Source organism: Rhinoraja longicauda, chromosome 18 (assembly GCF_053455715.1).
Source record: "Rhinoraja longicauda isolate Sanriku21f chromosome 18, sRhiLon1.1, whole genome shotgun sequence".
Taxonomy (NCBI): domain Eukaryota; kingdom Metazoa; phylum Chordata; class Chondrichthyes; order Rajiformes; family Arhynchobatidae; genus Rhinoraja; species Rhinoraja longicauda.
Window position 1 is genome coordinate 14465265 of NC_135970.1, and position 27125 is coordinate 14492389.

Genomic DNA, 27125 nt, shown 5'->3' on the forward strand with positions numbered 1-27125 from the left:
TTCAATGGATAATGCATCCCCCCAGATATAGGAGCCAGGCAAAAAAAAAGACACAAAGTGCTGGAGTAATTCAGCAGGTCAGGCAGCATCTCTGAAGAACATGGATAGGTTACATTTCAGGGTTGGACCCTTCTTCAGACTCTACAGAGGTTGGGCCAGTGAGAGAGGGTCTCAAAGAACTCACATCAGAGAGTGGAAGAAAACCTCTTCAAAGTAGGCGTACCTTGAGGAGATTTTGCAGTGGAGCAGTAATATGGAGAAACAAGGAACTGCAGATGCTGGTTACACAAAGTGCTGGAGTAACTCAGTGGGTCAGGCAGCATCTGTGGAGAACATGGATAGGTGACGTTTGGGGTCGGGACCCTTCTTCAGAGGCATCCCTGCCATTTTGCTGGTGGATGGACAGATAGTTTTGGAGCTTATCATTGGCTTCAGTATCCATAGATGAGACAACTTGGGAATGAGATCAACCTACTGAAAAAGGCCTGACATACGATGGTGGAAAGATCTCGATTGATGGAAAGATACAGCATGGAAACAGGCCCACCGAGTCTTTACTCAACATCGACCACATTCTCATCCATAAATTCCTTTCATCCATGGAAGGCATAAATAGGGTGGACAGTTGGAACCTTTTCCCCGGATGTAAATGTCAAAGACTTCGAGTCAAACAGCAATGAAACAGGCCTTTCGGCCCAACTAGCCCGTGCTGACCAAGTTGTCCCATCAACAATAGTCCCACCTGCCCACATTAGGCCTATATCCCTCCAAACATTTCCTATCCATGGCCTGTCAGATGTCTTTTAAACGTTATAGTACCTGCCTCAGCTACCCCCTCTGGCAATTTGTTCCACATACCTACCACCCTGTCTGGGAAAAAGCTGCCCCTCATGTTCCTATTAAATCTTTTCCCATTCATTTTAAACCTGTGTCCTCTGGTTCTTGATTCCCCTACACTGGGCAAGAGACTCTGTGCATCTACCCCATCTATTATCTTCATGATCTTATGCCCCAATATGAGATTGCCCCACGCTTGTGGGCGTAGCTTTAAGGTGAGAGGGGCAAAGTTTAAAGGAGATTTAGTTTAGTTTAGAGATACAGCATGAAAACAGGCCCTTTGGCCTACCAAATCCACGCGGTCACCCAAACACTAGTCCTATCCTACACACAAAGGACAATTTACAGAGACCAATGAATCCATAAATCTGCGTGTCTTTGGAATGTGGGAGGAAACCGGAGGAAACCCACGCGGTCAAAGAGAGAACGTGCAAACTCCATGCAGTCAGCACCCGTAGTTAGGATTGAACCCAGGTGTGTGGCGATGTAGGGCAGCAACCCTACCGCTGCGCCATTGTGCCGTTCCAGATGAGATGGATGGGTGTGGAAAATCAAAATCCCAACCATTTCCACATGAGCAAGATCATCGGAGATGTGTGGGGTAAATTTGTTTACACAGAGGGTGGTGGATGCCTGGAACAGGCTGCTACAGGGGTGGTAGAGGCAGATACACACGCAACGTTTAAGAGGCTTGTACGTGGATATGCAGGGAATGGGCAGGCATGGATGATGTGCAGGCTGATGAGACTAGTTTACCTTGACACCATGTTTTCTCATCAACTCTCGGTGGGACCTATGTGGTTATTGTGTACCTGTCTCGTTCTTCTCCAGTATCTACCGAGACTGCTAATCCACCCAGCCCCATAAATATCATCCATGCATAAATCTGAACAGGGTATAAAAAAGATTTTAATGTCTAGAACGAAACGAGGAGAAACTCCCAGGCTAAGATATCTTTCTGCAATCATCCAACTGCCTTTATTGTTTAGAGGCCTGCAGGATTTATAGCTTATCTGGCAATTAAAAGGCACTGAGGTGAATTATTCTCATGTTATAATTATATAAAACAATTGGCCTTATAAGGCCAAGTACAGTCTGTCCTGTCTCTGTCACCCAGCTGGCAATATGGCGAATGGAACTGGTCTCGAGGCCATGTGTGGCAAATTCAACCCATTTCAGAACATATCTTGCAGGCTAAAGGTCTGTTCCTGTGATGCACTGTTCTATAGTCTATGTTCAACCATGCATCCTTGGAAGATACCTCTGCAAGTGTATCCCCACTGTCTGTGCCATACACTCAGTGTCAGCATTGATTCAGTGCTCCAGTTGCTACAGTGGGTGATCCAACTAACGTCAGGCAGATACCGGGGACCCAATACACAGAGCATTTTCAGTGTCATATTCTCTTTACAGTTCCCCAACCTTTCCATTCAAAGACTTCAGGACGTGGAGTTCACCTTTAGACCCTACTTCCTGAAAATCTTTCTGTGGGGGGAAACATTTCACAGGAACCTGGAACATGAAGGGGTAACTTTTTCCACACAAAGGGTGGTGGGTGTACGGAACGAGCTGCCAGAGGAGACAGTTGAAGCAAAAACTATCCTAACATCTAATAAACATTTAGACAGGTACATGAATAGGACAAGTTTAGAGGGATATGGCCCAAATGCAGGCAGATGGAACGAATATAGATGGGACATGTTGGTCGGTGTGGTCAAGTTGGACTGAAGGTCCTATTTCCACACTGTATGACACTATGACTCTAAATCTTTGAAAGATTGAAGGGTTGGGGAACAATAAACATCTTGACTCTGTGAACACCTGAAACAAGATGACCAAGTTTTAGCCAGAAACATTCACTCACTTCACCACCATAATCAACAGCATTTAAACGCTTCTAATCTTAAGATCGGTTTCTTCAAAGGAAAGCACTCCCAATGAAAGAACGCTACTATTTTTTTTTAGATTTAGAGATACAGCGGGGAAACAGGCCCTTCGGCCCACCGAGTCTGCGCCGCCCAGCGATCCCCGCACATTAACACTATCCTACACACCTTGTAGGGACAATTTTTACATTTACCCAGTCAATTAACCTACAAACCTGTAAGTCTTTGAGTGTGGGAGGAAACAGAAGATCTCGGAGAAAACCCACGCAGGTCGCGGGGAGAACGTACAAACTCCGTACAGAGGGCGCCCGTAGTCAGGATCGAACCCGAGTCTCCGGCGCTGCATTCGCTGTAAGGCAGCAACTCTACCGCTGCGCCACCGTGCTGCCCTATTACACTACCTGCATATCCCTCTTGGTGATGAAGCCTTTCTCCTCTTTGTCACAAAGCTGGAAGATTTCACGAGCTTTTTCCAGGGTCTCTTGGAGGCTGTTGTGTTCACTGGGATCTGCTCCGTGGTACTGGGCAGCATTGAGATCCATTTCTCCATCAAACCACCCGCCGTTTGATGCCTCTTTCTTTCTGGACATGGTCCACTTTCTGCTCCCTGGCGAGTGTGCCTCTGTGAAGGACAAAAAAAACAAAACAATCGGTACTCGTGCTTGCATCATTCAGCGAGGCTTCTCTCGTATCGAGCATCACTTAGCAACAGCCCACTCAGTAGTGGTCTGAAGGTTCTCCGAATGTGGCAGTTAATTCGTCTCCTTTTGTTCCAGCGGTACAGCAAAAAGAGGCACCGAGCAAGAAAGGTCAGAAGTTTTATTTCCAAAACACTGTGGAATTAGGGTGGTGACAAACTACATTATAAACCAGCATATGAACATTGAATTCTCTAATTTTAACTAACTTCTACTTACATTCCCCGCCCCTCCCCGCTTGCCCCATATCCCCCACCCTAGCCCTTTTCCCAGTTCCACTGTTCTCCTCATTGTTTCCTCTCGAGATCACACCTTCCCTAGCCAACAATGGGCTGACTAGACATCACACTGCCCAAGGTCATTTGTGACCCGACTTTGATTGGTCCTAGGCTTTTCTTGCCTCCAGCTCTTCACCCACCCCCCCCACGTTCAGTCTGAAGAATGGTCCCGACCCGAAATGTCACCTGTCGTTTTTCTCCAGAGATGCTGCAGGAACGGGGTACTGATTGAGAGTGATCAGCCATGATCGCATTGAATGACGGTGCTGGCTCGAAGGGCTGAATGGCCTACTCCTGCACCTATTGTCTATTGACCTGCTGAGTTACTCCAGCAATTTGTCTATTTTTGGTATAAATCAGCATCTGCAGGCCCTTGTTTCCACATTCTATACAAGGGAAGCCTTTCTGTGTAAGGAGCTGTCAAAGAAGGAATAAGGGACCCAGAAAACCTTAACCAGTTCCGCCTAATTCTTGGTCAAAATCAGTCTGAAGAAGTGTCTCGTCCCAAAAGGTCACCCATCCATGTTCTCCAGAGATGCTGCCTGACCTGCTGAGTTACTCCACCTACTGTGTGTCCTCCTGAATCTTAACTCGATTATCCTCCCTTGCTCAATTCTCCTTGCCTAACACAAAAAGAACACTGCTAATTTAAGCTCTCAAATTCACAATTTACCGAGCATTTGTTAGCGTTTTGCAGTGCAGTGTTTCAGATTCCTGCTGCTCCCCTTATCATGAAAAAATATTTCTATTATTATCTTTGAATAACAAAGCTCTTAACCAGTAGTATCTTAAAGAAAAATATATATAAATCTCTCACTGACATGAATATGAAATTAGGTCATAAGTGATAGGAGCAGAATTAGGCCATTTGGCCCATCACGTCATGGCTGATCTATCTCTCCCTCCTAACCCCATTCTCCTGCTTTCTCCCCATAACCCCCGACACCTGTACTAATCAAGAATCTATCTATCTCTGCTTTAAAAATATCCAATGACTTGGCCTCCACAGCCATCTGTGGCAAAGAATTGCACAGTTTCACCAACCTCTGACTAAAGATTAGGGGGCTGGCAGTTGATGTATTAGCCCAAAAATGTAAACAGAAAGAGTATTTCAAACTGGTAAGAAAGCATTTACATGAAGGTGCAGTACACCCGTGCTGTTCATTGCTAGCATGTACGAGGGCAGTACGGTGGCGCAGCGGTAGAGTTGCTGCCTTACAGCACTTGCAGCGCCGGAGACCTGGGTTCCATCCCGACTATGTGTGCTGTCTGTACGGAATTTGTACGTTCTCCCTGTGATCGCATGGGTTTTCTCCGAGATCTTCGGTTTCCTCCCACACTCCATAGATGTACACAAAGCTGGGTGGCAGTGTGAACTGCGAGGATGATGCTATGAGGATGCAGGGTGACTTGGACAGGTTATGTGAGTGGGCAGATGCATGGCAGATGCAGTTTAATGTGGATAAATGTGAGGTTATCCACTTTGGTGGTAAGAACAGGAAGGCAGATTATTATCTGAATGGTATCAAGTTAGGACAAGGGGAAGTACAAAGAGATCTGGGTGTCCTTGTTCATCAGTCACTGAAAGGAAGCATGCAGGTACAGCAGGCAGTGAAGAAAGCTAATGGCGTGATGGCCTTCATGATAAGAGGAGTTGAGTATAAGAGCAAAGAGGACCTTCTGCAGTTGTACTTTGTGCAGTTTTGTCCTCCAAATTTGAGGAAGGATATTCTTGCTATTGAGGGCGTGCAGCATAGGTTCACTAGGTTAATTCCCGGAATGGCGGGACTGTCGTATGTTGAAAGACTGGAGCGACTGGGCTTGGAATTTAGAAGGATGAGAGGGGATCTTATTGAAACATATAAGATTATTAAGGGATTGGACATGCTAGAGGCAGGAAACATGTACCCAATGTTGGGGGAGTCCAGAACCAGGGGCCACAGTTTAAGAATAAGGGGTAGGCCATTTAGAACAGAGATAAGGAAAAACTTATTCATTCAGAGTTGTAAATCTGTGGAATTCTCTGCCTCAGAAGGCAGTGGAGGCCAATTCTCTGGATGCTTTCAAGAGAGAATTAGATAGAGCTCTTAATGATAGCGGAATCAGGGGGTATGGGGAGAGGGCAGGAACGTGATACTGATTGTGAATGATCAGCCATGATCACATTGTATGGCGGTGCTGGGTCGTAGTGCCGAATGGTTGGTACAAGTGTAAAATTGTCCCGAGTGTGTGTAGGGTATTGTTAATGTGTGGGGGTCGCTGGTCGGTGCAGACTCAGTGGGCCGAAGGGCCTGTTCCGCGCTGCATCTCTAAACTAATCTAAGAGCTTAGTCGCTTGGGGCAACATAATAATTATTTCCAGACACTAGGGAGCAATTTTTGTTGTTGTCGATGTTTTAAAACAGGGGGAAGACCACCAGGTTTAAAAGGGGAAGGTTAGGTTTGAACTGAAGATAGACACAAAAAGCTGGAGTAACTCAGCGGGACAGGCAACATCTCTGGAGAGAAGGAATGGGTGATGTTTAGGGTCGAGACCATTCTTCAGTTTGAATTGTTCACTCACGACAGGCTGATGGAGACTTTATTAACACTGACTCCAACTCTCAGTGGCACCTCTGTGATACCTTTTTCCTTCTTCCCCAGTATCTACCGAGACTGCTAATCCCAACCCCATAAACTTCACCCAAGCATAAATCTGAACAGGGTATTAAAAAAGGTTTTAATGTCTCGAAGAAAATGAGGAGAAACTCATCGGCCAAGATATCTTTCTGCAATAATCCAAGTGCCGTTAGTGTTTTGAAGCCTGCAGGATTTATAGGTTACCTAGCAATTAAAAGGCACTGAGGTGAATTATTGTCATGTTAAAATTATATAATAGTCAATAGTCAATAGTCGTTTATTTGTCACATACACATAAATGTGTAGTGAAATGAAACATTACCCGCAGTTGAACAATAAGACCAATAAGATTAATCAATAAAAATGCAATAACACATACAATCACAACTAACACCAAACAAAAAGAAACATCCATCACAGTGAGTCTCCTCCAGTCCCTCCTCACTGTGATGGAAGGCCAGAATGTCTTTTTCTCTTCCCTGCCGTCTTGTCCCGCGGTCAGGCTGTTGGAGTTGCCACGTCGGGGCGGTCGGGGCTCCCGATATTGAAGCCCCCGCTGGGCAGTGAAAAATCCCACGGCCTATTTCAGGCCGCGCCGGACGGTGAAAGGTCCGCGGCGGGCCGACCCAAGCCCCGCGATTCGGGGCGGGCGAACACGCTGCCTCTGCCGCTGCCGGAGCTCCCGATGTCGGCCCCCATCCAGGGGCCTGCGGGCTTCCGACGTCCATGCGGCCCGCGCCGGAGCCTCCGGAGACGAGTCGCAGCCGCTCCCGCAGCATCCGCAGGCAGCCAGCGCCGCAGGTGGTGAGTCCGGGCCGTGGGCTCTGCGAACCAGAGCCCCAGGTGGTCCCAGGTGCATGGCCGGTGGTAGGCCGCAACGGGAACGGAGACACGACACAGAACAAAGGTCGCGTCTCCGTTCGGGAGAGAGAATGTTACAGTTCCCGTTCCCTCCCACCCCCCCCCCCAAAAACATAACATACAACACTACATCATATTAAAACTACAATTCAGTCAAAAACAACAAAAAACACAAAAGACAGACGGACTGCAGGCAAGCCGCAGCTGCGACGGCAGCGCTGGCTCCTCCTAAAATAATTGGCCTTATAAGACCAAGTACAGTCTGTCATGCCCCTGGCAATATGGAGAATAGAACTGATCTAGAGGCCATGTGGAGCAAATTCAACCCATTTCAGAACATATCTTGCTATTAGAGCCATACAATCATACAGCGTGAAAACCCTTCAGCCCAACTTGCCCATGTCGACCAACATGTCCCGCCCACATTAGTCCCACCTGCCTGCATTTGGCCCATATCCCTTTAAACCCGTCCTATCCATGTACCTGTCCAAATGTTTCTTAAACGTTGCGATAGTACTCTGCCTCATCTACCTCCTCCGGCAACTCGTTCCACACACCCACCACCCTTTGTGTAAAGGTTACCCCTCAGGTTACTATGATATTTTTCCCCCCTCACCTTAAACCTATGTCCCCTGGTTTTTCGATTACCCAACTCTGGGCAAAAGACTCTGTGTGTTCACCCGATCTATTCCTCTCATAATTATTTACACTGTACTGTATACTGTTACAAGACGGTTTGATTCCAAGTGTGGTTCCACATCGCAGACCAACACACATCCACAAAAGATGTGTTTCCAACCTGACAAGAACTAATCCAAGCCTCTCCTGTCTTAAAAGATTCATCGTCATACATCACCCTTCAGCCTTGGGACTCGGACTTGAGCCAATGCAATTCAGCTGCATAAGCAAAGTAGATGGTTGCTGCCATGGATGGAAACTCATCCACTGCTACAAGTGAAACTGAATGGAAATATTGTGCCACATCAATACTGTGCATCCCAAAGTCTTGAGACAGTGAAGCATGGTTCCTCATCCTCCACTGTTCCATAGGTTTCTAGATCAGCTCCCCTAGACTGGAAGATAACCAGTGTAACCCCATTACTTAAGAAGGAAGGGAGAGAACGAAAGAACAGTTAGCGCGGCATAAGTAGTAAGAAATGCTTGAATGTGTTAAGCTCTACACAGAGTTGCAGCTGGTAGAACTACTGTCTCACTGCACCAGAGATCCGGGTTCGATCTTCACCTTGGGTGCTGTCTATGTGAGGTTTGCACGTTCTCCCTGAGACTGCTTGGGTTTCCTCCGGGTGTTCCGGTTTCCTCCCACATCCCAAAAACAAGAGGGCTTGTAGGTTAATTGGCCTCCGTAACGTTCCCTCAGTATGTAGGGAGTGGATGTAAAAGTGGGATAACATAGAATTAATGTGAACAAGTGATTGATGGACAACATGGACTCGGTGGGCCTGCTCCATGCTTTATCTTTCAATTCAATTCAATCAAAAGAGTAGGAAGAGGCAAAGTCAACATGATTCTAATGAAAGGGATATAGTGTTTGATAAATCAATTGGAATCATCCTGAGGTTGTAACGAACAGCAAAGAATAGCAGAGACCAGTTCTCACAGTGCATTTGATTTTTCAGAAGACCTCCAATAAAATTACCTGCAAGAAGTTACTAAACAAAATGAGTTCTTGGAATTGGCATGGATCATAGATACTTTTTAAGAGACAGAAAGCAGAAGGCGGAAATCATCGGGTCTTGTTCAGGTTCCGTGGTTGTGACTAGTGGGGTGGCAGAGTGATTAGTTCTGGGACCCAGCTGTTCGCGATCTATATCCATGACTTGGTGACAGGACCAAGTGTAATATATCCAAGTTTGCTGAAATTCTCACTGAGTTGTGAAGACGATGCAAAGAGGCTTCAAGGAGATAAAGACAAATACGTAACCGTGTGAGGACATAATCGATGGAAAATATTTGACAGAAGAAGATAGAAACATATAATTTTTTTTAAATACTCAGAGATTGAAAGATGCACTTGTTCAGAGGAACTTGGGTATCCTAATACATGAATCGCATAAGTTTACATGAAGGCACAGCAAGCAATTAGGAAGGCAGATGATATGCTGACCTTATTGCAATAATAATAGAACACAAACATAAAGGTATCTTACCTCTATAAAATACACCCAGGTAAATCTGCAGCTGGGATATTGTGTATGGTTCCCATCTCCCTGACTATGGAAGGATACATTAATGATATTGGGAGCTCAAGAAAGGGTCACCAAATCCTGCATCTGTACACTGTGGACGATTTGGTTGTAATCATGTGTAGTCTTTCCACGGACTGGTTGGCATGTGACAAAAAGCTTTTCACTGTGCCTCGGTGCAGGTGACAATGAACTGACCTAAACTAAAACAAACAAAATCTGGACAGTCAGAGATGGCAAGAGTACAATGTGCTCATTTGTTTAAGACCTGGTGAATGAAATCCCTGCAAGCGGCACTTTGTTCAAGGACATCTCAGTGTCGTGCTCGTTCCAACCATCGTTTGGGGATTTCAATTTTGCTGCCTTACCAGGCTGAGGTAGTGGATGCGAAGAGGATGTTTCCAGTCGTGGGAGAGACTGGGACCAGAGGACACAGACTCAGAATTAAAGGACACACCGTCAGAATGGAGATGTGGAGGAATTTCATTAGCCAGGGGGTGGAGAATATGTGGAATTCATTTCCACAGACAGCAGTGGAGGCCAAGTCATTCGCTATTTTTAAAGCGGAGATTGTAAGATTCTTGGTTAGTAAGGGTGATAGGTTATAGGGAGAAGGCAAGAGAATAAGGTTGAGAAGGAAAAATAAAAGCCATGATCGAATAGCAGAGAAGATTCGATGGGCCGAATGGACTAATTCTGCTCCTATGTCTTATGGTCTTACTTATGTTTACCTTTTATCCAAAATGGGCGGCACAGTCAAGTCAAGTCAAATTTATTTGGCACATACACATACACGATGTGCAGTGAAATGAAAGTGGCAATGCCTGCGGATTGTGCACAAAAAAGAATTACAGTTACAGCATATAAATAAAGTTGGTAGAGCTGCAGCCTGCAGTGGCGCAGCTGGTCGAGCTGCAGCCTTAGTGCCAGAGACCCAGTTTAGATCCTGACCTCAGGTGCTGTCTGAGAGGTGTTTGCATGTCCTCCTTGGTGGAGAGTTTGCACATTCTCCCTGGGTTTCTTCTGGGTGCTCCCACTTCCTCCCACATCCAACAGAGACCTAGAGTGAACAGGTGACTGATGGTTGCCATAAGTTCGTGTTCATAAGCGATAGGAGCAGAAATAGGCCATTTGGCCCATCAAGTCTACTCCGCCATGATCATGGCTGATCTATCATACCCTCTTAACCCCATTCTCCTGCCTTTTCCCCATAACCCGTGACACCCATACTAATCAAGAATCTATCTATCTCTGCCTTAAAAATATCCATTGACTTGGCTGACGCAACGTTCTGTGGCATGGACTCAGTGAGTCGAAGGAACTGTTTCAAAGCTTTCACTCAACTCAATACAAGAACTCCCATTGAAACACCCAGTGGTTTAAATGACCACTAATCTTCCTGTCTCTGACTACATCCTATCTTTGTCCTGCCCCGTCCCCTGACATCAGTCTGAAGAAGGGTCTCGACCCAAAACGTCACCCATTCCTTCTCTCCAGAGATGCTGCCTGACCCGCTGAGTTACTCCAGCTTTTTGTGTCCACATTTAGGTCATTCTGTTCTCAATTTGCACTTTGTCAATTGGATATGCTCCTTCCGGGGTTTCATTATTCGCTCTCGGTTGATCTGGAATATCATGCAGCTGGTTAATCATTGCATGCGATTGGGAGGCTCCTCACAAGCTCCTCGTCATACAACTGACGTCAGTGTCATCTGCCTGATCACCACATCTACAATGCTCGGAATAAATTTGCATTAATTTCCCTCAGATACCCTATTAATCCTCAGATCTAAACCTGTTTGTACGATCGCAAGAAATAATATCCACCATGTCATCCGGAACCATCCCAGTCTTGGTTGTACAGTGGGCTGTACAGTGGGCTGTACAGTGGGCTGTACATTGGGCTGTACAGTGGCCTCCTGCACAGCAATATGTCCCTCCAAATAAAGCACAGCCATTCCCTTCCTATAACGACTATGGCACTTGATGAAATTCCTAATTCTTTCACAACGCCAGGCTCCTGATAAAATTAGGCACTGGATAATTGCAACTTTTACCCAGAGATTCACTTTACATGTTTAATTTTGTTTAGTTTACAGGTACAGCATGGAAACATGCCCTTCGGCCCACCGAGTCCGCGCCCACCAGCGATAATCCATACTACACACCAGGGACAATTTACAGAAGCCAATTAACCAACAAAACTGCGCTTCTTTGGAGCACCCGGAGAAAACCCACATGGGCACGGGGAGAACGTACAAACTCCGCGCAGAGAGCACCCGTAGTCTGGATTAAACCCAGATCTCTGGCGCTGTGAGGCAGCAACTCTACTGCTACGCCACTGTGCTGCCCTTTTGTGGCATGTTGTGAAATGTGTGACCACATGGTGACATGTGTGAGCATGTCGTGTACAAAACACCGGCCCTTCCCCTCTCAATGATGGTGGAAAACACTCAACTGCCAAGATGGAGCTCTGGAGATCTCTTACGTATGTGAAATAGCCATATCATATCATATCATATATATACAGCCGGAAACAGGCCTTTTCGGCCCTCCAAGTCCGTGCCGCCCAGTGATCCCCGCACATTAACACTATCCTACACCAACTAGGGACCATTTTTTTTTTTTTAATCCTTTTTTTTACATTTACCCAGCCAATTAACCTACATGTTCCCTATGATGTAGGATACTAGCATTCCTTTAACTTATTGTCCATCATTCCTCTATTCTTGTTCAGTGTTTTTATAGAATAGGCAGTTTTTCGATATGTTGAGTGAATAGGAAAGGGCATCACACATGCACCATATCTGGATACAGTGGATGTGAAGAAGATGTTTCCACTGGTGGGAGAGTCTAGGACCAGTGGACACAGCCTCTGAATATAAAGATGTACCTTTCGAAAGATGAGGAGGAATTTATTTCGCTAGAGGGTGGCGAATCTTTGCCTCCGATGGCTGTTTTAGGTATTTTTAAAGCAATTGATAGGTTCTTGATTAGAAAGGGTATCAATGGGGTTGAGAAAGGAAAGTTAGATCTGGCCATGATTGAGTGGCGGAGCAGACTTGATGGGCCAAATGGCTAATTCTGCTCGTATGACTTATGAATTTAGGAATGTAATGTGGAATAATGTTAAGTCAGCCACTTTGGTGGAAAAATTCCAAGATAGATTTTATTTTGAGATGATGAGAGATTGGAAGTTGTAGAATTCAAGATTCAAGATAGCTTTATTGTCATCCAAATTGGATGAAATTCAGTCACCCACAGTCCAACAACAAAAGCATCAAAATAGGCATTAAAATTACACAACCCCTAAAACACACAAAAGAAACATCCATCAAGAAAACATCCATCACAGTGAGTCTCCTCCAGTCCTCTCCTCACTGTGATGGAAGGCCACAATGTATTTTCCCTTCTCCTGCTGTCCTCTCCCGCGGTCAGGTTGCTGTGGTTGCAGGCCGCGCCGGACGGTCCGCAGCGGGCCGAGCCTAAGGCGAGTCGCAGCCGCTCCCGCAGCCTCCGAAGACGGCCGGCTCCGCCGATGATAAGTCCGATCCGGGGCCGGTGAACACGCTGCTGCTGCCGCTGTTGCTGCACGCCGGGGCGGTCGTAGCTCCCGACATTGAAGCCCCCGCCCAGCAGAGAAATATCCCGCGGCCTATCTTAGGCCGCGCCAGACGGTGAAATGTCCGCGACCCCAGCCCCGCGATCCGGGGCGGGCGATCATGCTGCCGCTGCCGGAGCTCCCGATGTCGGCATCCGCGCGGCCCGAGCCTAAGGCGAGTCGCAGCTGCTCCCGCAGCCTCCGAAGACGGCCGGCCCCGCTGATGGTAAGTCCGGTCCGCGGGCTCTGCGAACCGGAGCCCTGGAGGCCGCCAGCTCCAGGAGTTGGGCCGATGGTAGGCCGCAGCAGGAACGGAGACACGGCCCAGAAAACAAAGGTCGGGTCTCCGTTCGGAAGGGACACCTATTTACAATTTTACAGTTCCCCCCCCTCCCCCCCACATACACACATAGTACACAAACACAAAAACACCACATCACAACTACAATTAAGACAAAAAAACAACAAAAACACAAAGACAAGTGGACCGCAGTTAAGCCGCAGCTGCTAGGGCAGAGCCGCCAATGTCCTTGCACAAGGTTCATGGAAAGTTAACAAGGAGTAAGAAAGGCACAAAGTATGTGCAGGACTGTGAAATTGCGGTGGAAAGATCTATCAGTTCACATTCCTGCACCAACCTCACATCCTATATTTATCTTAACATCCAAATATCTATTGATCTCGACCTTGAGTGTACTCAGTGACTGAGCCTCGACCGACCTCGTAGATAGAGAATTCCAAACTTATTATGTGAAAGAGATTCTTCTCATGTATCTGGCTTCTTTAGAACAGGTTAGAGGGGCTGAAGAACCCTTTCCTCCTTTTGTTTTGTATGTTTTTTGATTCTTAAGTTAAGGTTTATTATTGCCGCGTCTATCAAGGTTTGGTGAGAAGCTTTTGTTTGCGTGCTATCCAATCAATCGGATATAATTATATAGGAATGTAATCAAGCCAAACACAATCACAACAGGTAGAGCAAAGAGAGATACCAGCGTGCAGATTATAGTTTCTCAGCATTGTGTCGTTACAGGTCCGGAGCAAATGTTGGACAATTGGGCCAGCACTTTAGCATTTGGAAGGACCATTCAGAAGCTTGATAACAGTGGGAAAGAAGCTATTCTCGAGTCTGATGATACGCTCTTTCAAGCTCCTGTATCTTCTTCCCAATGGGAGTAGGGAAAAGAAGGGAATGACATGGGTGGGAAAGGTCCATGATTATGCTGGCTGTGTTCCCGAGGCAGCGTGGAGTGTAGTTGGAGTTCAAGGTGGAGGGTCTGGACTGTCTATAACCATCTCTGTGCATCTTATGCCTGGTGTTAAGATAAATTTTGGATGGTGAAATAATCTGCTCTTCCTCCACTTCCAAAGATCGATTCATCTCCTCGAATAGGAACAACCTGCCTAACTCCTGTACTGGAGACTCATGCCGATAACACTGGTAATGAAGATACCAACTGTTTAGGAATCATTTGCTTATCATCTCCTGTTATTGGTTGCTCAAACTTCAGCGTCTTCACAGAATGAATTGAATGTGAGTTGCAGTGAAATGTCAATTTTACTCGAATTGCTTGGAAAGTCTTCAGCAAGGTTAATCTTTAACAAGAACTGATAGTTATACAGTGCCTTTAACACAGCCCACCGTTCTAGGGCACTTTCAATAAAAGAGTGCCAGTACAGAAACTACTAAATCAGGGAGCTCAGAGTTCAGTTAGAAAATAGTCAGTGTCTTTAAAGGAAAAGAGAAGTGAAGTGAAGAGGGCCAGGGAGGGAATTGCAAAGTTTAGCTTCTACCAAGAGAGTCATCGAGTTATACAGTGTGGAAACAGGTCCTTCAGCCCAACTTGCCCACACTGACCAACATGCCCCATCTACACTAGTCCCACCTGCGGCACAGTAGTGTAGTGGTAGTGCCAGAGACCCGGGTTCAATAGTGCCAGAGACTCGAGCACTGTCTGTGTGGATTTGGTACCTTCTCCTTGCGACCATGTGGTTTTTTTCCGGGTGCTCCGGTTTCCTCACACATTCTAAAGACGTGCGGATATCTACACGTTTCTTCTGCTCTCCACTACTTTCAGGCCTCAGGATCTTTAACCTTTTAGCTTAGCTCCTGTTGGCTTTCAAACATGTTCGGTTGACTGCAATTATATTGTTCACTTATCTAAGCTCTTAACATTCTTGCTTCAATTCCAGCCTATAAAAGGAATCAATAAGCCAGTCACTGAAAGACCTCTGCAGGCCAGTCCACCATTGCAGCACCATTTAATGTCTCAGTCAGAACTCAGACCTGTGGCCATGTGCATCATACCCATACACATAAACAGATTGAGGCACTGCCATCAATACGAGGTAGGCTTAACAACCTCCCTGAAAGAGGATAGAAAAGAGACGACAGCCATTTGGAGACAATTCACATTGTAATCAACCCTGGGTTATTGTGTTCTTTTATCATGTTGATAATGTTTGAGAATAGTTTCCTGGAGATCCACATTTTAGTGAGAAATGTAACATATGTATCTACAACTACAACTCTAACACAAGATGTTATATATACTGTCCATCACACTAATGCCATGGTCCATATCCTTCTACATCCTGTCTATTTAAGTGCTTATCTTTTAAGCGTATGGTTGTATCTGACTGCACCTTTTCACACAAAGAAGAGGTGGGTGTGTGGAACGAGCTGCCAGAGGTGGTGGTCGAGGCAGGGACTATTGCGACATTTAAGAAACAATTAGGCAGGTACATGGATAGGACAGATTTAGAGGGATATGGGACAAAGGCAGGCAGGTGTGACAAGTGTAGATGGGACACGTTGGTCAGTGTGGATAAGTTGGGCCAAAGGATCTGTTTCCACACTGTATCACTCTATGCCCTCCTCCTTTGGCTGCACATTCCAGATATCAACCACTCTGTGCCTATCACAACTTTCCCTCACCTCCCCTTTAAAACTCCTTAGTAGGACATCTTAAACCTATGCCCTCTTATTTTTGATAATCTTACCACAGGAAAAAGTTCCATTTATCCTATCTGTGTCTCTTATAAATTTGTACATCTTCATCAGGTCATCCCTCAGCCTCCTTCACTCACAGGGGCAGCAAACCCAGCTTAGGCAATCATTCCCCACAACTATATAGTCCTCCAGTCCAGGCAACATCCTGGTGAATCTCCTCCGCACTCCACAACCATCTCCTTCCCATATTCCCAGAGAGCAGAACTGCGCACGATACTCCAAGTATGATCTAACCAGTGTTTTGTACAGTTGCAAGCAAACCGCCCACCTTTTATATTCTATGCCTTGACCTATAGAGGCAAATGTGCATAAGCCTTCTTCACCACCTCTGGGATTGTGGGAACTATCGTCTAGGTCAGTGACGTAGCAGGGTAGAGCTGCTGCCTCACTGCGTCAGGTACCCGGGTTTAATCATGACCTCAAGTGCTGATTGGGTGGAGTTTGCATGTAGTTCCTGTGACTGCGTGGGTTTCTTTAGACTATAGACTTTAGAGATTCAGCATGAAGCCAAGCCCTTCGGCCCACAAAGTCTGCACTGACCAGCGAGCACCAGCACTCCCCTACACACCAGGGACAATTTGCAATTTTACCAAAGCCAATTACCCTACAAACCTGCACATCTTTGGAGTGCGGGAGGAAACCTTTCTTTGAGGTGATAGGGGCAAAGTCAAGAAACATACGTCCCTCCAAGTTCTTTAGTTTAAAAGTACTTTGTTTGTTTATATAACCAGCCACCCTCGACAAACGCAGCGAGTGAATGAGACACAAATATACCAAGAACATGTTCTGAGCTTGGAAACATTTTTTTGCAGGGTACTTCTCCAAAATGCAACACAACAACTGGGAATACTGTTTGAACTATACTATAACATCATTTAAAACCCATTGGAGGTGGATACGGATAGAAAGGATTTAGATGGATATGGGCCAAATTTGGGCAGCTGGAAGTACCATAGATTGGGGCATTTTGGTCGGCAGGGACAGGCTGGGCCGAAGGGCCTGTTCTCATGCTGTATGACTCTATGACGCTAACCCCCACCTCCATTCTCGCTGTCTCCTTGTGTTCGGGCTGCCAACAATTTATTGCCATCAAGACAACAAGGAACTCAACACAGAGTAACATTCATTCTCTTTTCATTTCAAGGCTTTGAAGTGTTAATCGCATTATGCGATCGCCAGACGCCTTTCCCATAATTGAGACTTTAGAGAGAGTGTGGAAGCAAGCACTTTGGCCCACCGAGTCCACGCCGACCAATGGTACACTAGTACTATCCTTTCCAGGAACAATTTTACCAAAGCCATTTAACTTACAAACCTATACGCCTTTGGAGTGCGGGAAAAAACCAGAGGAGAACGTGCAAACTCCAAACAGACAGCACTCGTAGTCAGGATCGAACCCGGGTCCCTGGTGCTGTAAGGCAGCAGCTCTACCGCTGGGCCACTGTGCTGCCCCAATTTATTTCAGCAAGTTTATCTTAAATTTGGAAAATGCAAATAAAGATTTCCTAACAGTTTAAAATAGGAGAATCGCAAACACACTTAAACAAGTTTCGCATAAACACAATAAAAATGCAAAGTTTAGTAGGCTTGTATAAAGCAGCACTACTAATTATTTAAATATTAATTAACTGAAGTCTAAGTGACTTCTACAACCAGTGCAAGCAGCTATTCTGTTTTTAAATACAAGAAAATATATTATCAACTATTCCAGTGCTGACAGGATTTCTCCTGCCCGTAACCCCGGCCATTATATTAGACTCTGTGCCCAAACCACACACAATGCAAAACCATTTATAACAAGAGTATAGATTTCCCAGCATGGGCACAGTAATGATAAAGAGCTTCAATTAATTGCCATGGTTCTGCTCTATGTGAGCAATAACAAGCATGAAAGGTTGGAATAGGAATTCTCAGGAATGTTATACGATGTAATGGCACATTCTGTACCACCCCGAACAATAGCATTTAATTGAAACAAATACAATTCTCTCCCCCCCCCCCCATATTTGACCTTTATGTCAATCAGTGGAACTTTACAAACTAGTGAATCATAGTCATGGAGTCATAGAGTCACAGAGTGTGGAAACAGGCCCTCTAGCCCAACTTGCCCACACCGAACAACATGTTCCATCTACTTGTTAAAATCTTTAGCTGGGCTAATAATAGGTTCAAAAGCAACACACTGCTGGTAAATACAATTATAGAAAATACAGCATAGCCAATTGGCTAAAGTGGAGGGGAAATTGAGCGAACCTTTCAGATCAATGAGAATCCATCAGATCTCAGATGCAGTGCACAGTTTAGATGCATAGTGATTAAACTAAAATGTTAATTGCTTCTCTCTCTCCAGTTACTGCCTCACCCACAGAGTGTCCCTCACCCATTCCACTTGAACATTCCTTTAAAGGGTGCCATTATCTTTAATACAATAACCAAAACAATGAAAGAATTTTGATCTATTGCAAGAAGAAAAAGCATAGAAAATTGTTGAACCATAGGACAGGGGTGTGACAGGGGTAGCATTGCTGCCTTACTACCCAGGTTCGATCCTGACTACGGGTGTTGTCTGTACGGAGCTTGTACATGTTCCCTGTGACTGCGTGAGTTTTCCCCGGGTGCTCCGGTTTCCTCCCACACTCCAAAGACGTACAGGGTTGTAGGTTAATTGGCTTCTGAATATTCTAAATTGTCCTTAGTGTGTAGGATAGAACTAATGTAAACGGGTGATCAATGGTCGACCAGGACCTGGTGGGCCATAAGATCTGTTTCCATGCTGTATATGTTGTAGTCTGTGGCCTATTCGAAAAAACAGGCAGACGACCGAATTCGTTTAATCTCTTTATTCTACTCACCCAGGTGGGAGAGTCTAGAAACCGAAGCGTTTAAGAAACGCTTAGGAAGCCAGTGTAGTCTCTCTCTCCGAATGCTAACAATTACACACATTTTATACCCTTAATACATGTGCCAGTACATTTCCGTTGCTACCTTATATGGCAAGTTTTACAATGTCCTAAATGTTATAAATCTTTATGTGTCTTTCGGGACCTCCGTGTCTGTCGTGTCCATCGTGACCTCTTCTTTCTTGGGAACAAAGGGCAGTCCATATGGCAAGATGTTTTTCTTAACACTTCAAAGCTTTGAGGCCAGTTGCTGATATCAGAGGATACGATCAGCCATAAACCACACTTCCATGCTGCCAACAGGATGCCCCAAGAATAATCCGAGCTGGAGCTTTCACACCCCTTTTACACCCATGCAATAAAACCCACATGGCTATATGCCGAATGTTCGCCCTTACATATATCTAAACTAAACACAGAATAAGATTCATTCTCCTTCCATAGAAAGGCTTTTAATTGTTAATCGCAGTGTTTCCAGGCTGTATCTCTAAACTAAACTAAACTAAACTGTGGATACTGGTTTATCAAAAAAAAGGCACAAAGTGCTGGAGTAACTCAGCGGGTCAGGCAGCATCCCTGGAGAACATGGCCAGGTGATGTTTCGTGCCGGGGGCCTTCTTCAGATTGATTGTGGGGGGGTGGAGTGGGAAATTAATGCTGGACGAGTGGTGAGTCTGTGGAATTCTCTGCCACAGAAGGTAGTTGAGGCCAGTTCATTGGCTATATTTAAGAGGGAGTTAGATGTGGCCCTTTTTGCTAAAGGGATCAGGGGATATGGAGAGAAGGCAGGTACAGGCTACTGAGCTGGATGATCAGCCATGATCATATTGAATGGCAGTGCAGGCTCGAAGGGCCGAATGGCCTACTCCTGCACCTATTTTCTATGTTTCTATGTTTAACTGACCAAAGCCTACCCTCGTCCACCATCTACAGGTGACCTGCTTATGCTGGTTCTTATGGAGAGTCAGGTGGTCTGTCAGGTGCTCTTAAAATGGAACATTCCCAGCACATCAGACAACTTTGGCACGGAGAACCGAGTTTACATTTCAGGGTAATGATTGATTAGAATAAAAAGTCAACAATCTGGAACAGCAACTCTATTCCCCTCTCCATTAAGGGCGCCTGGTTGTTGAGTGTTTTTAGAATTTTAACCCTGCAGCCTTTAGAGATACAGTGTGGAAACAGGCTCTTCGGCCCACCGAGTCCACACCATCCATCGATCACCTCGTACACCAGCACTATCTTACTACACACCAGGGACAATTAAGGCAGCACATTGGCGCAGCAGTAGAGTTGCAGCCTTACTGCACCAGAGACCCGGGTTGGATCCAGGCTACGGGTGCTGCCTGCATGGAGTTTGTACGTTCTCCCTGTCATTGCGTGTTTTTTCTCCGGGTGCTCCTATTTCCTTCCACATTCCAAAGACGTACAGGTTTGTAGATAAATTGGCTTCTGTAAATTGTAAATTGTCCCTAGTGTGTAGGATAGTGCTAGTGTACGGGGTGATCGCTGGTTGGTACAGACTCAGTGGGCCAAAGGGCCTGTTTCTACGCTGTATCTCAAAAAGTCTAAAGTATAAATTTACAATTTACAGGTGCAAATGAACCAACAACCTTTTATTATGGATTTTTTCCACGTATATCATGTTGCTTTTGTCAAGGGCTGTATCGAATTGAATTGAATTGAAAGATAGAGCATGGAAACAGGCCCTTCAGTCCATCGATCACCCATTCACACTAGTTCTATGCTATCCCACTTTCGCATCATCTCCCTGCACACTATAGGCAATTTACATTGAATGAGGCCATTTAACCTATAAACCAGCATGTCTGTGGAATGTGAGAGGAAACCGGAGCACCTATTGTCAAAGGTATTTTAACATGAACTTTTTATCACTATCATGTGATATCACATGATAATTACACTGCAGTTCCAGTAATTAAACGTTCTTTGAGATAAAGGAGTGTATATTTACTTAGAAACTGCACTTGTAGTAAAACACATAAAGTCAATGGAACGATTTAGATACACGGAAACAACTTTCATAAAAGTGATTCCCCAGCTACAAGATATACAAAAAGGACTTAACAGCTTGTCTTTCCTTGTACACATTTGTTCAATGCAGACACAAGGATTGCTAGTTTACAAAAAAAGGCACAGAGTACTGGAGTAACTCAGCAGGACAGACACAGTAGCGGAGCTGGCAGAGTCGCTGCCTTTCAGCGCCAGAGACCCGGGTTCAATCCTGACCTCGGGTGCTGTCTGTGCGGAGTTTGCCTGTGTGACCGCGTGGGTTTCCTTTCGGTGCCCCAGTTTCCCAAAGACAAGCGGGTTTGTAGGTTGGCACAAAAAGCTGGAGTAACTCAGCGGGTCAGACAGCATCTCTGGAGCAAAAAGGAATAGGTGAACTTTCGGGCCGAGGCATTTCTTCAGACTGAGAGTCAGGGGAAAGGAAATGAGAGATATAGGCTGTGATGTAGAGAAGTAGAACAAATAAAAGTCAGATATGCAAAAAAGTTAATTGGCCTCTGTAAATTGCCCCCAGTGTGTCGGGGGTTGGAAAATAGGATAACATTGAACTAGTGTGAACTGGTGATTGATGGCCAGCATGCACTCGGTGGGTCGAATGGCCTGGTTCCATGCTGTATCTCTAAACTAAACTAAACATGGATAAGCAATGTTTCAGGTGGGGAGACTTCCTGGCCCATAACAGTAGTTCATGTTATTTTCTAATGGTTCTCTATGTTGCAACTTATTTCACACACTTCAAAACATGCACTCTCACTTAAATTAAATCAAATGGCTAACATTAATTCAGCCACCATATGATCACATAGCAGTAGGTACAATTGTGTATCCACTGTAAACAAGGAATGTAATGTTTTCAGACGCAGTTACACACACAATCATGAGAGGAATTGATCGGGTAGACACACGGAGTCTCTTGCCCAGAGTAGGGGAATCAAGAACCAAAGGACATAGGTTTAAGGTGAGGGGGGGAAAGATTTAATAGGAAACTGAGGGGTATCTTTCTCATTAAAGGGTGATAGGTGTATGGAACGAGCTGCTGTAGCTGGTAGTTGAAGCAAGTGCTATCACAACGTTTAAGTAATATTTAGACGAGTCCATGGATAGGATAGGTTTAGAGGAATCTGGTTCAAACACAGGCAGGTGGGACGAGTGTAGATTGGACATGTTGGTCAGTGTGGGCAAGTTGGGCCAAAGGGCCTGTTTCCATGCTGTGTGGCTCTATGACGCACTGGATATAGTTAGTAATTGGAATACCATTATTGATCATTTGCTCCAAGGTTGTAAGTCCTATTCGACGACCTAGGTTTGGGCTTGCAATTGTTGTCATCTGAAGTCCTTTTCTTCTAACATCCTGAATGACGGGTTAGCTTTTTCTGTGCTCCCCAGGCGATGACATGTATCCATTAATAAGGGACTCGAGAATGACAGAAAGCAAACAGAAAATCCCATTTTCTCAGAATTAAAGGCCTTGCAGAGTTATTGAAGGTTCTGAACTGTTGTTTCTCCAAACGATTTGAAAGCTGAGAATGTCATTAAGGTGAAGTTTTCTTTTCAGTATTCATCATTTCAAGAGCACCAAGTGAGTTGTCACCACCGATCAATGTATCCTTTGGTCTTACACTAATGGAGAATTCACAGCAAACGATTAACATACCGCCACATCTTTAGGATGTGGGAGGAAACCAGAGCACCTAGAGAGAGGACACATAGTCTCAGCCTGTTCCTGGAAAGGCCTGTTCCTGTGCTGTACTGTTCTATGTAGAAACAAAGAATTGCAGATGAAGGTTTATACCAAAAATAGACACAAAGTGCTGGAGTAACGCAGCGGGTGAGGCAGCATCTCTGGAGAAAGGATGGGCGACGTTTTGGGTCAGGACCCTTCTTCAGTGTTCTAAGTTCTATAGCTACAGTCAGCCACACGATGGAGAATTAGAGCCAAACTCCTGAGGGAGACTCCAGATATTTAATAATTGAGATTTGCTGGAGATTTTCCAAGTTCTGATTAATTTGTTTTAAAGGCTTGGAGTTCAGGAGGTTTCATGGTCACTCTTCGGCTGTGGATTCCCCAGTCAGACATCCTGCAGTGATAATGCACTGCCCCACGAATAAGGATCTAAACCTGAAGAAGGGTCTCAACCCGAAACATTACCTTTTCCTTCCCTCCAGTGATGCTACCTGTCCGGCTGAATTATGCCAGCATTTTGTGTATATCTTAGGAACTAATCCAGCTTTGATACGGTACCTTTCATGTAACTCTTCAAATGTTCCCAAGCAGTTAACAAGCAATGAAATACTTCTGAAGTGTAGTCAGTGTGATACAGTAGGAGTGTGTAGAATGGAACAGCATATGCTGGTTTATACGGAAGACAGAAAAAAAATTGCTGGTGTAACTCAGCCGGTCAGGCATCGCATCTGGAGAAAAATAATTTGCTTTCTCCAGATTTGTTTTCTCCAGAGATGCTGCCTGATCCGCAGAGTTACTCCAGCACTTTGTGTCTATTCTTTGATACAGTAGGAGGTTAGGCCGCCAATCTGAGCACGGCTAGCTCTCGCAAAGAACAATGCGATCATTTGTTCTCAGTGACACTAAGGGATCAATATGCACAGAAGAACATCAACAATAACTCCTCATAGCTGCGGCATGGATCTTTTATTTGAAAGAATAAATGGCAGCTTTGGTTTATTGTTTTTTTTCAGAGATCACCCCCAGCAGTACAGTGGAGTACTGGAGTGTGGAGTACTACTACCAGTGCAGTGGAGTGCAGAAGCTCTGTAGTGCAGTATATATTAGGCAATGTAGCGCAGCACCTCTGGCAATGCAGTGTAGTGCAGTAGGGTGGAGTGCAGTGACTCTGGCAGTGCAGTGGAGAGCAGCACTTCTGTAGTGCAGTATATTTGGCAGTGCTGTGCAGTACTCCTGGCAATGGAGTTTCTCGGCAAGTGTGGTATCTTCGGCAGTGGAGTGCAGTACCTGTGGCAGTGTAGAGGAGGAGTGTAGCATTGCTGGCAGTGCAGTGCAGCATTTCTGGCAGTGCAGTGCAGTGCAGCATCTCTGGCAGTGCAGTGCAGTGCCGTGGAGCTCCTCTGGCAGTATAGAGGAGTGCAGCAACACTGCCAGAGCAGTAACCCTGGCAGTGGAGTGCAGTGCACCATCTCTGGCAGTGGAGTGGAGTGGAGTGGAGTGGGGTGGAGTGGGGTGGAGTGGGGTGGAGTGGGGTGGAGTGGGGTGGAGTGGGGTGGAGTGGAGTGGGGTGGAGTGGAGTGGAGTGGAGTGGGGTGGAGTGGGGTGGAGTGGGGTGGAGTGGGGTGGAGTGGGGTGGAGTGGGGTGGAGTGGAGTGGAGTGGAGTGGAGTGGGGTGGGGTGGAGTGGGGTGGAGTAGAGCGGAGTAGAGCGGAGTAGAGCGGAGTAGAGCGGAGTACAGAACTTCTGGCAGTGCAGTGGAGTGCAGTATCTCTGACATGCATTGCTTCTGTAGTGCAGTGCATTTGCGGTGCAGTGCAGTGCAGCCAGGTGCAATACCCTGGAAGTGCAGCACTCACTCACTCCCTGCTGTGCTGAAGTTCCATTTTGTGTTTAAAGCCTTGAAAATGGTGTTGAACTGAGCAGTAACCCAGGCAGTGGTGTGCAATGCACCATCTTTGGCAGTACAGTGCAGTGTGGTGCAGCATCTCTGGCAGTGGAGTAGAGTAGTGCAGTGGAGTGCAGTATCTCTGGCATGCATTACCTCTGTAGTGCAGTGCATTTGGCAGTGCAGTGAAGCAGGGTGCAGTACCCTGGCAGTGCAGCACTCACTCACTCCCTACTGTGCTGGTTCCATTTTGGCTTTAAGGCCTCGAAAATTGCGTTGCACTCCCAACCTCTGACTCAAAAGCAGTTACTCTAATGGTGGCGGCTAATGTCTGAAGTAATAAACTATTCCTGTATGTGGTTTCTTCCTGGTACACATTGTATGCACACAAGTGATATGTTTTCGTAGAAAAACAACTCAACCAGTAACTGAGCCACATTGTCAATACAGATGACAATTAAACACTCGTAACACTTGACTCCTGACCCCGAGTGCAACATCTGGCAAAGCCCAAACTATCTTCCTTCCAACATCAGCCCTCCATGGTTCAGCTGCGTTTGTGCACACATTTGCCCATCATCTTTTACCAAACTGTATTGGCATCCAGTCTTAGTTTTAGGGATACAGCTCGGAAACAGGCCCTTCAGCCCACCGAGTCCGTGCCGACCAGCAATCCCCGCACACTAACACTATTCTACACACACTAGAGACAATTTTTACATTTACCAAGCCAATTTACTTACATACCTCTCCGTCTTTGGAGTGTGGGAGGAAACCGAAGATCTCGGAGAAAAACCCACGCAGGTCACGGGGAGAACGTACAAACTCCTTAGAGACAGCACCCGTAGTCCGCAAACACTTTACTTGTAAAACTGAACAGAGCCATGAGCTTTCCTAGTGTTTCCCCAAGTCATGTAGTATCAGTTTTGATGGTACAGAAAAATATGCAGCTAACCAGAACAAGGGGCCACAGTTTAAGAATAAGGGGTAGGCCATTTAGAACTGAGATGAGGAAAAACTTTTTCAGTCAGAGAGTTGTGAATCTGTGGAATTCTCTGCCCCAGAAGGCAGTGGAGGCCAATTCTCTGAATGCATTCAAGAGAGAGCTGGATAGAGCTCTTAAGGATAGCGGAGTCAGGGGGTATGGGGAGAAGGCAGGAACGGGGTACTGATTGAGAATGATCAGCCATGATCACATTGAATGGCGGTGCTGGCTCGAAGGGCCGAATGGCCTCCTCCTGCACCTATTGTCTATTGTCTATTGTACCCCATGAAGAAATGCGACACAATATGTTGCAAGGTCACCCAGTGCTGCCACACTTACATAAAACTTCTTTAATAAACAGTGGATACCGCAGAAAGCAGAAGCAGCTCTTCAACCAAGATACACTATTACAAAGAGATTGTGTGTCTCATACATTCAGGCAACAGAAGGTTTTCCAACCCAAGGTTACAGTACGCACCATGACACGTCACCATTTTACTGATACGTTACTTATTCTTGTAACTGGCGTGGAGGAAAAGTTTCACATTTGGTCTTTTTTTAAGGCAGTAACGATTCACTCAGCGTTCAAGCTTAAGAGCTACAGAGAACGAATGAGAGAATAGAAATAGAAACATAATAAAAAGAAAGAAACAGAAACAGCGACAGACAGCGACAGACAGCGACAGACAGCGACAGACAGAGACAGACAGAGACAGACAGAGACAGACAGAGACAGACAGAGACAGACAGAGACAGACAGAGACAGACAGAGACAGACAGAGACAGACAGAGACAGACAGAGACAGACAGAGACAGACAGAGACAGAAAAACAGAAATGAACAGACAGAGATGGAGACAAAGACAGAAGCAAAGACTGAAGCAGAGACAGAGACAATGACACAGACCCAGACGAACAGACAGAGATGGACAGAGACAGACGCAGACACAGACACAAAAGCAAAGCCTGAAGCAGTGACATAGACAGGGATAGACAATGACAGACAGAGATGGAGACAGACAGACACAGACAGACATAGACAGACGCAGAGACAGAGAGAATGAGATGAAATCAACATTACCAATGTAAATAGTCCAAGTTAGGCACATTGCTGGAGTAACTCAGTGGGACAGGCAGCATCTCTGGAGAGAGAGAATGGCTGACCCTTCTTCAGACTGAAGACTGAAACGTCATCCATTCCTTTTCTTCAGAGATGCTGCCTGTCCCACTGAGTTACTCCACCATTTTGTGTCTATCTTCGATTTAAACCAGTATCTGCTGTTCTTTCCTACACATAAAGTGTCCAAGTTCCGATCAAGCTGCCAGGTAAGAACTTAAATGTTATTGACTTCGACCAATTCTGTTTCATCCACCCAAAATATTAACATGACCTTCATTCAGAAAGGTGTTCATTTGTCTGTCCACAACTAAAACCTAGCTGCCCATTCTACATCAACCCCTCTCCCCTCCTTTTCCGCCAAACATATATCTTTTCACAAGGTCCCAAAAGAGGGGAGAAAAACCACAAACTGGCAAGTGCTTTAATATTCTAAGAATCTTCACCAGGACAGAACTGGAATAATGAGTGTGTTATCATTCCAGGAGTTAGCCTTTAGACAATAGGTGCAGGAGTAGGCCATTTGGCACT

The 27125-nt window shown here is 45.6% G+C and overlaps 1 protein-coding gene across 1 annotated transcript in view; it reads right to left on the reverse strand.

Moving 5' to 3' along the window:
• Positions 1-27125, reverse strand: part of LOC144602068 (EF-hand calcium-binding domain-containing protein 4A-like) — a 109030-nt gene that overhangs the window by 67338 nt on the left and 14567 nt on the right. The window contains exon 2 of the mRNA XM_078414756.1: positions 3125-3345. Within this exon, the coding sequence (XP_078270882.1) occupies positions 3125-3313 (189 nt within the window). The 5' untranslated portion in view covers positions 3314-3345. The remainder of the gene's footprint in view (positions 1-3124; positions 3346-27125) is intronic.